Raw genomic sequence first — 10,043 nt, 5'->3', positions numbered from 1 at the left:
AGGAGAAGCCTCGTGGCAGATGGACTGAGGGAAGGTAAGAAATTCTCAGCAAGATGAAGCTTCATTTACCACTTCTCTGGTGGTGTAGTGCCTAAGGTACTTGACTGCTAACCAGAAGGCTGGCAGTTCAAACCCACCAGCCACTTGGAAGGAAGACTGGGCAATCTACTTCAGTAGAGATACTGCCTCGGAAACCCAAGGAGGGGTCACTATGAGTTGGAATTGATTTGATGGCAGTGAGGTTTTCTTTTTAGTTTTTACTCCAGTCAAAGGACACTCTAGGCACAAACCCATCTCCTTTACCCTCTTCTTTTAGGGTAGTTGAGGTATCCAGGAAACAAGGATACCTGGGCATCTCCTAGACTGTATCAAAAGACTATCAGATCTCAGGCTTAAACATTTTCACGAAACTATGAAATAAAGGGTTTGGAAACTTATGATTACTGTCACCTGTTCCCCTTTGACAGCTAAAAAGCTCCTATGGTCATAATATGCCCAATTGGCAAACTGTCCCAAATGAAGCACGAGAGGAAGGGCAGGTTCTTACCAAGGTATTGGCCTGTCAGCCCTCAGTAGCTGGCCACGTTGACAAAGAGGATGTATTTGCCAGCATACTGTTTAAAGGGGATGTACTCCTCCCCACTGATGGTGAGGGCTCCATAGTCATAGATGGTGCCGCTCATGCCACTGTGACAGTCCGTCTGGAACAGAAGATCAGAGCCAGCGTGTGGTTAGAGCTGGAAGGGAACTTGGCCGTTTTCAACATAATAAAAGATTCCAACAGGGAGAGTGACTTGTCCAAGACCACACTGAACACTGGAACGGCACTAGAACCTAGGTCCCCTAATTGTATATGATAATGATTATGATAGGACCCAATAGCTTGATGAGTAATATGTAGAATTACTTATTCAGCATTTTTTTGCCAACACCACAACTCAAAAGCATCAGCCCTTTTTCATTGTAATAATTACTTCCACATCACATTGTCAACTTACAACCATTTACCAGGTGGTTGGGTTGTTGGATGGGCTGGATGCAGGGAGACTGGGTGGCGACAGTCCAAGCAAATGATGATAAGGGCCTGAGCTGGGCATTGCAAAGAGAGAACTGAACAGAAAGGAGGAAGCAGCAGGATGGCAAGTGGTGATTGAGAGGCTACAAAATCTGGAGGATTGGCAAGATGAGACTGCTGTTATAAACTAGGGAAGTAGGATGAGAGCCAGGTATGGGGAGAAGTTGCACAGAGGATTAAATGTGATTGTAAAGGTAAAATAACTGTTTCTCCCTATGCCAGATGCTCTGTGTAAATGAACAGTTGCTATGATGACCATTATATCTTTCTCTCTGCCCAACTGCTGCTCCACAGTCAACTTCTAGAACAAAGGGATACAGTGAGAGGCAACCATGAGTTGGAAGACATGAGTTCCATTCCAGCTCTGCCAGCAACTCCTTGTGTGGTCTTGGGCAAGTCCTTTCTCTTCTTGAGGCCTCAGTTTCCTTATTTATAAGTGAGAACCATGAACTGGATCAGTTATTCTCAACCACAAAGGCTTGAGAATGTCACTCTTGATAGGGAGAGGAAGGAATGGGATTGGTGCTAGCACATGGCCCATTGCCTGTCTTATCCCTGCAACAAACAACAAAGATCTGGGTCTTACTCCTGAAAGTGTGTCAGGGCAGCAGGTGTGTTGTGATGGGAAAGGAAAATGTTCAAAGCTATTGTATTAGGTGGCCTCCGATGTTTTTCTGGACTTGACATTCTACGAAAGATGGGCAGACAGCAAACAGATTCCAAATTAGTATTATAGGCCAGGAGAGGACAGGGGCAGAGGGTTGCAGTGAGAGAAGCAAAAATCTCTCCATCCCTTCCTATCAATCAATCCTGGAAGACTTCCTGGTGAGGAGACGTACCTGAGCCTAACTGAAAGAAGTGAGTGGTCTAGGCATGGCTAGGCTGGGCTCCCTCCATGAGGCCAGACTCTGACAGCTGCAAGCTCTCTTGTTGGTTCTAGTGCAAATTCTGGTGCATGAGTCTAGTTTTCCACACCCACATGACTTTTAGTGAATGGTGGAATCAGGCCCCAGACCTAAACTCAATGCTCCCCCTGCCCTTGGGGACTCTTAGGATCAGCTGGGGTCAGTTCTGCCTCAAAATGCAAACAAACCAGGGCACAATAAACACATCTCAGCAGCTGCAGAGATCCTACAGCCAGAATGGGGCCTCCCTACTGCTTCTCCACCTCCTTTACTCCTCCTGGATCCAAAAATGATCTCTGGGAAATGGAGAGAAAAATAGCCAAGAGGATGTCCAAATAATCACAATTTGTAAACACAGGAGGACAAGCTTCTGGGCACAGGGTGAGTATGGGACAAGGAGAACCCATTCCCAGGAGGTTTAAGTTCTTGTCTTTGCTGGCTGTGTGCCATGAGTCATCTCCGACTCATAGCAACCTCATGTACAGCAGAATGAAACACTGCCCGGTCCTGTGCCAATCTCATGATCCTTGCTATACCTGAGCCCATCGTTGCAGCCACTGTGTCAATCCATCTCATTGAGGGCCTTCCCCTTTTTTGTTGTCCCTCCACTTTACCAGACATGATATCATTCTCCAGAGAATGGTCCCTTCTGACAACTTGACCAAAGTAGGTGAGACAAAGTTCGGCCATTCTCGCATCCAAGGAGCATTCCAGCTGCACTTCTTCCAGGACAGATTCGTTACTTCTTTTAGTAGTCCATGGTACTTTCAGCACTTCTTTATTTTTTTTTTATTTTTTTTCTTTCAGCATTTTTTTTGCCAACACCACAACTCAAAAGCATCGACCCTTTTTCATTGTCCAGTTCTCATATGGATATGAGATGATTGAAAATACCATGTTCTGCGTCAAGTGCACCTTAGTCTTCAAGGAAATATCTTTGCTCTTCAGCACTTGTGCAGATTTGCACAGTGCTATGCAGCATCTTATATCTTGACTGCTGCTTCCATTGATGTTGATTATAGAACCAAGTAATAGGATGTCTTTGACAACTTCAATCTTTTCTCCACTTATCATGATGCTGCTTATTGGTCCCATTGTGAGGATTTTTGTTTTCTTCATATTGAGGTGTAATCCATACTGCAGACTGTAGTCTTCAGTCTTCATCAGTAAGTGTTTCAAGTCATCCTCACTTTCAATGAGCAAAGTTGTGTTGTCTGCATAATGCAAGTTGTTACTGAGTCTTCATCCAATCCTGAAACCACGTTCTTCATATAGTCCAGCTTTTCTGACTATCTGTTCAGCATATACATTGAATAAGTATGGTGAAAGGATACAACCCTGATGCACTCCCTTCTTGATTTTAAACAAGTGTTCCCTTGTTCTCCTGGTCTATGTACAGGTTCCTCATGAGCACAATTAAGTGTTCTGGAATTCCCATTCTTCTCAATGTTATCTATAATTTGTTAATGATCCACACAATTGAATGCTTTTGGATAGTCAATAAAACACAAGTAAACATCTTTCTGGTATTCTTTGCTTTGAGCTAAGATTCATCTGATATCAGCAATGATAACCCTTGTTCCACATCCTCTTCTGAATCCAGCTTGCATTTCTGGAAGTTCTCTGTCAATATACTTCTGTAATCATTTTTGAATTATCTTCAGTAAGATTATACTTGCATCTGATATTGATGATATTGTTCAATAATTTCCACATTCTTTAGGATCATCTTTCTTTGGAATGGGTACACATGTGGATCTTTTCCAGTCAGTTGGCCAGGTAGCTGTCTTCCAAATTTCTTGGCATAACCGAGTGAGTGCCTCCAGTGGGACATCCATTTGTTGAAACATCTCAATGGGTATTCTGTCAATTCCTGGAGCCTTGTTTTTCACCAATTCCTTCAGTGTGGCTTTGACTTCTTCCATCAATACCATTGGTTCTTGATCATATGCCATCTCCTGAAATGGATGAACATTGACCAATTCTTTATGGTACAGTGACACTGTGTATTCTTTCCATCTTCTTTTGATGTTTCCTGCATCATTCAATATTTTGCCCATTACCAAAAAAAAAAAAAAACCTCACTGCCATTGAGTCGGATCTGACTCATAGTGACCCCTCCTTGAGTTTCCAAGGCAGTATCACTACAGAAGTAGATCACCCAATCTTCCTTCTGAGGAGTGGCTGGTGGGTTTGAACCACCAGCTTTCTGGTTAACAGTCAAATGTTTTAGGCACTACGCCACCAGAGCTCCCATATTGCCCATAGAATCTTTCAGTATTGCAATTCGAGGCTTAAATTTTTTCTTCAATTCCTTCAGCTTGAGAAATGCCAAGTGTGTTCTTCCCTTTTGGCTCTCCAACTCCATATCTTTTCCCATTTCATTATAATAATTAACTTTGTCTTCTTGAGCTGCTCTTTGAAATCTTCTGTTTAGCTCTTTATCTTGTCATTTCTTCCATTTGCTTTAGCTACTCTTTGCTCAAGGGCAAGTTTCAAAGTCTCTTCTGACATCCATTTTGGCCTTTTCTTCCTCTCCTGTCTTTTTAATCACCTTTTGCTTTCTTCATGGATGATGTTCTTGATGTCATCCCACAATTTCTCTGGTTTTTGGTCATTGGTGTTCAATGCATCAAATCTATTCTTTAAATGGTCTCTAAATTCAGGAGGGATAGTATCAAGGTCATATTGTGGCTCTTGTGAACTTGTTTTAATTGTCTTCAACTTCAACTTGAACTTGCATATGAGCAGTTGATAGTCTGTTCCACAATCAGCTCCTGGCCTGGTTTTGGCTGAAGATATTGAGCTTCTCTATCGCCTCTTGTCACAGTTGTAGTCAATCTGATTCCTGTGTACTCCATCTGGTGAAGTCCACATGTTTAGCCATCATTTGTGTTGTTGAAAAAAAGGTATTTGCAATGAATAAGTCATTGGTATTGCAAAATTGTATCATGTGATCTCCAGCATTATTTCTATCACCAAGGCCAAATTTTCTAACTACTGGTGATTCTTCTTTGTTTCCAACTTTTGCATTCTAATCACCAGAGATAATCAGCACATCTTTATTTCATGTTTGGTAAATTTCAGACTGCAGAGGTTGGTAAAAATCTTCAATTTCTTCATCTTTGGCCTTGGTGATTGGTGCATAAATTTGAATAATAGTATTATTAACTGGCTTTCCTTGTAGGTGTATATGGATATTATTCTATCACTGACAGCACAGTACTTCAGGATAGATCTTGAAACATTCGTTGTGACAATGAATGCCACACCATTCCTCTTCGATTTGTCATTCCCGGCATAGTAGATCATATGCTTATCTGATTCAAAATAGCCCAAACTCATCCATTTCAGCTCACTAATGCCTAGGACATCAATCTTTATGCATTCCATTTCATTTTTGACAACTTCCAATTTTTCTAGATTCATACTTTGTACATACCATGTCCTGATTATTAACGAATGTTTTCAGCTGTTTCTTCTCATTGTTTTGTGCCACTTCAGCAAATGGAGGTCCCAAAAGCTCTACTTTATCCATATCATTAAGGTTGGCTCTACTCTGATGAGGCAGCTCCTTCCCAGTCGTATTTTGAGTGCCTTCCAACCTGAGGGGTTCATCTTTTGACACTGTACTGGACAATGTTTCAGGGCTATTCATAAAAATTTCCAGTAATATATGAGACAATGTTTCACTACTATTCATAAGGTTTTCCCTGGACAATTCTTTGAGAAGTGGATGGCCTCTTCCTTCTTCCGAGTATGTCTCAGTCTGGAAGCTCTGCCAAAACCAGTTCACAGTGGGCACCCCTACTGGCACAGCCTCCAGTTTCATAGCAACATGCAAGCCACCACAGTACCACAAACTGACAGATAAATTCATCTCTGTTAGCTGTCCCAACTGCTCCACTCAACTCCTGGGCTTCCCCCTACCTGTTCCGGCCCCCAGCCCTGCCTGCCGCTGCTTCCTGCTGCCTGGGGACTGTGTGGCCCTGCGCAAACCACTTTCACTCTCTAGGCTTCCATCTGCTGATAGGTGAGGACACTATCACCAGCCTCCCAAAGAGTTGTGAGACTCTACTGACAGTTCAAAACAGTCTTGAAAGCCTTTTTGAAAGACAATTCCACAAGGCAAAGAATGGTGCTTATTCTTCCTGTAGCTAGAGTCCATGGCCCTGATGTTCCTACATCTTTGTGAAGAGGACTGTGATGTTCCCCCTCAGTATGATGATGAAGAAGATGCATTGGGCAGGGTGTCTCCCAGAGGAGGAATGAGTGATAAAGCTTTCATGCTTTCTATTGGGGCCAGTGAGGCTAGTGCTGGAATTAGCAGGAATCAGGGGATGGCCCAAGGGGGGAAGTCATGGCCTAGACTCACCACTAAGCACTGGAGTTCAGTCCTTATGTGTGTCCCCTTCCTTCCTCTGGGCTCCTGGAGTACCAGAAGAGATGGAGGGGAGAGGAAGCAAGGGTATCTCAAAGCTCCCACAGTTAGACAAGGAAGAGTTTTGATGGCTTGAAAGTTGGAGGGTGGGACTCAGACAGGACCCCGTGGCCTGGGTTGCTGGTCTTAGATCTTTCTCCTCTCTTTTACCACCTCACTGATGTGATGTTGTGAAATAAGAGATGAATGGGAGGTGGGCACCTGAGTTCCAGGTCTGGCAATACCACTGACTCTGTGTGACCACTTCTTTCTATTCTCTGAGCTCTTTGCCTTCATCTCCTCGGTTATAATATGGAGACAGATTCAATACTGTCATAAGGGTCCTTCAGCTCTGTCAGCCTGTGGTTCCATGATCCTCTCTGCCTGGTTTAGTCACCTAGAAACCAGTGGTTACTAGGATCCCATGCACGTCAGCAGTTGTTACTCCCTCTAGCTTCTGCAACATCCTTTTGTAGAACACAGACAGGGGGCCTGAACAGCTTTCAGCTGGACTGGGGAGGGGACACAGCAATGAAAGGAGGATTCTTATTCTCTAGCCCCTCCCTTCGAACCAGGAGGGGGCAGACATCCCTCCAGGGCTGAATTACTTTTTGCCATTGACTGACTTTTCTACGTGCTGGCCCCCTCATCCCTTTGCCCTGGGGCTGGGGGTAAGAAAGTGGTTGGGTCCTAGAACCCAGGGATATGACATCTCAGCTCTCTAAGGACCTTGGAGGAGATATGGGTTTGCCTAGGTTGTCCTTAAGCAAGTCCTGGCTGGTTGTATCTGATATTATCAAACCTCACCCTTTTGCTAAAACTTTTCCAGACCATACCCATCCTGTTTTTCTAAATCCAACTACCTCTGCCCAGAGTCCTGCTATGAGTTGTTCACAGGACCCACATTCTTACTACCTCCAGCCTTCTTGAGGCAGGGCCCAAGTCCCTTCTCTGGCTCTCCCCAAACTGAGGAGATAGTACTGACTCTATCATGCTAGCCTGCCCATGGTCCACCCCCACTTCTACCCTATACCCCAAACTTGAAACTCAGCCCATCCCTGCCCTGGGGAGGAAGTGACCCAATTGCCTTCTGAGTTGGGGATTATGAACAGGGCTGGATAAAACAGAGGAAGCTTCGTGGAAGTGGCTTCTCAGCCATCTAGTCACTAGACTGACTCTAAGAGGGTCAGACAGAATGGGATTTAGGCTGAGAATGGAAAAGCGGTTAGAAATGGATAGAAAGAACCCTATGCTGAGAATAGGTTTCCTGAGCAATGGCTAGAACTTTGGTAACAGAATCATGGACCCAGAGGATTACAGAAACACAGACGCTCAAAGCTTAAGGAGCTTAGGCATATGAGTTATGGCGTATGTGTATGTGTTAGGAGGGTTAGGAGGCTGGGGACAGAAGTCCCTCTTTCTGGATATATCCCTCTGCCTGCTTCTGCCTGCCCACCCTGGGAAAGAGGAGAGGTTGACAGACCCACCATGGAACATCCAGTCCAAAGAGATAGCATGCTGGGTCATCCCTTCTCACCAGCATCCCCCCTCCAGCTAAGGGTTACACTGTGCTGGGGATGGACTAAGTCCTGGGAGAATTCTGCCTCCCTTCCAAGCTGGCAGTCCCCAACTATCCCCAACTGCCAGGTTTGCTCCAGCCAATGTGAGTAGGGGGTGACTGGTGGGTAGTGAGTCTGCCTAGAGCAGGCAACTCTTCAGAAAATAGCTTGTGGATTTTCCAGCTTCTCCAAACATCCCCTCTGAAGCCTTCAGCTTCCCTGTGCCCCCATGCCTCCTGCAGATGGAGAAATTAAGGCCCAGAAAAGGGTAGGGATCTAGCCGAGGTCCTGGGGGTTCTGCACTGCCAGCTCAGAGCTCTTTCTGTCACAGCTCATTGCCTCTTTTACCAATGCCCTGGAATCCAAAGGGGCATTTGCACCTGCGTTAATTATTCTTGGACTCGAAGAGCCCCTCAAGGCAATTCTAGCCAACTGCATTCTCATTCCCTTTCTCTAGCCTGCCAGTCTCCCTGGGAACCTGCACAACCAACCCAGACCCCAAGTCTGCATGCCCATTTCTGTGCCTCAGTCCCCCTTTAGGCCCCACAGGAAGGGAACAACTCCAGTACAGATATGGCATGGATGTAACAAGGTGCCTCCAGGTAGCCATGGTGGACAAAGCACGCATTGGAGAGCCCTTTCTCCCCTATCCATTCTACCTACTCAGAGCACCCAAGTCTCCAAAAGATGGAACTGCAAAGAGACCGACAGTCAGAGTATGGGGAGTCTTGGAAGAGATAAGGAGAGTCCAGGGTGTCCTCCTTCTCGAGGGGAGCCGGGAAAAGGAGCCTCGCCATCGAGAGCGATGAACGCCTAGGGGCTATGTTCGTTCTCCCAGTCCCCCACACCAGACACTCACTAACCTTCGAATTCTCCTGTCCCCGGCCCGGCGGGACGAAGCCAGCCAGGAGTAGGGAGAGAAGGCAGGAGGCAGGGAGCAGCCGGGCCATGGCTGGTTGCGGGTGCGCCTCAGGCTTGCCGGAGACGCTGTCTGATCCCAGGCCACCTTCCGTCTGAGGTCTCTGGCGCTCTCAGCCACCTTTCAAGCCCGCAGTGATGACCAATTCGCTGCCATGCTGGAGTTCTTGTAGCCAATCGCAGGGCTGCTGGGATTTCAGGGGCGGGCACAATTCATCCTCTGACTCTCCTCCTTCTCAGGCCCAGGGCGACAGTGACATCAGCATGTCTGGACAGAGAGATGGGAGTCAGGTCCCTGTGAACACGTGAGGCCACCCCTTTCTCTTTCGGATCTAAAGGCGAGGAAGTAGGGGTGCGGGGGCGGGGGGAGGGTTGGGGCCAGGGCATGAAGTTAAACAGCTCAGAAGAACTTGATGGAAGGCTCAATCCTCAGAAGCATTTCTTATTCCTGGGGTTTTAAAACACTCTGTCGTCGTGACATTTCCTCATCCCTACCGCCTCTGTTCCTGTTGAAGGACATGAGGATTTTAAAATTCCAGCAAGATCTGAAGTTAAACTTTCAGGAACTTTACTATGTGTAATTTTCCTCCTTAAGAAGCAAAGTGTAGGCGTTTTAGGATTTAGAGTGCAGCCTCCTCTTGAGAAGGGCACAGGGACACCTCAGCTGGTCTGAAAACAGAAAATCCATCTTATCAGTCACTTGCTCCTTCTGTTGTCTTGAATACGTTGCTTTCCTTATCTAGGCCTCAGTTTCCCCAACTGTGTGATAATGGGATTGGTTGATGATCTCTAAGGCCCTTTGTTCTGGTTACCTAGTGCCTCTCTGACAAGAATATACCACAAATGGGATGGCCTTAACAAACAGGAGTTTATTCTCCTATAGTTTGGGAGGCTAGAAGTCCATGTTCAAAGTGCCAGGCTCTGGGGGCTGGGTGAAAACCCCTCTACCTTGGGGTTCAGCTCTGTCTCCTGCTCCCGGCCCACTGGAGCTAGAGGTTTTCTTCACTCAGACAGCTGCTGGCTGCTGAGACTGACGAACCCAAGGTTGACAAGTAAAAAGGCACAGTCCCGATGTTACCAAACCACACGGCAGGCCATTAATATAAGTCCATTGAAAGTCCCAAGGTCGGCAGAACATGGCAGGCTGCTGAACAATGACACAGCTA

General features: G+C 46.0%; 1 protein-coding gene across 1 annotated transcript in view; it reads right to left on the bottom strand.

Moving 5' to 3' along the window:
- The window catches only part of GPX3 (glutathione peroxidase 3), an 11,246-nt gene extending 2,337 nt beyond the window's left edge, over positions 1–8,909 (bottom strand). The window contains exons 1-2 of the mRNA XM_007943629.1: positions 8,823–8,909; positions 548–701 (exon numbers count right to left, since the gene is read on the bottom strand). Coding sequence (XP_007941820.2) covers positions 548–701; positions 8,823–8,909 — 241 coding nt within the window. The remainder of the gene's footprint in view (positions 1–547; positions 702–8,822) is intronic.
- Positions 8,910–10,043: the final 1,134 nt, after the last annotated feature.

The sequence above is a fragment of the Orycteropus afer genome, unplaced genomic scaffold (assembly GCF_000298275.1).
Source record: "Orycteropus afer afer isolate SDZICR_OR568_19922 unplaced genomic scaffold, OryAfe1.0 scaffold00110, whole genome shotgun sequence".
Classification (NCBI taxonomy): domain Eukaryota; kingdom Metazoa; phylum Chordata; class Mammalia; order Tubulidentata; family Orycteropodidae; genus Orycteropus; species Orycteropus afer.
The sequence above is the reverse complement of the archived record's forward strand: the minus strand, read 5'-3'. Positions and strand labels throughout refer to the sequence as shown.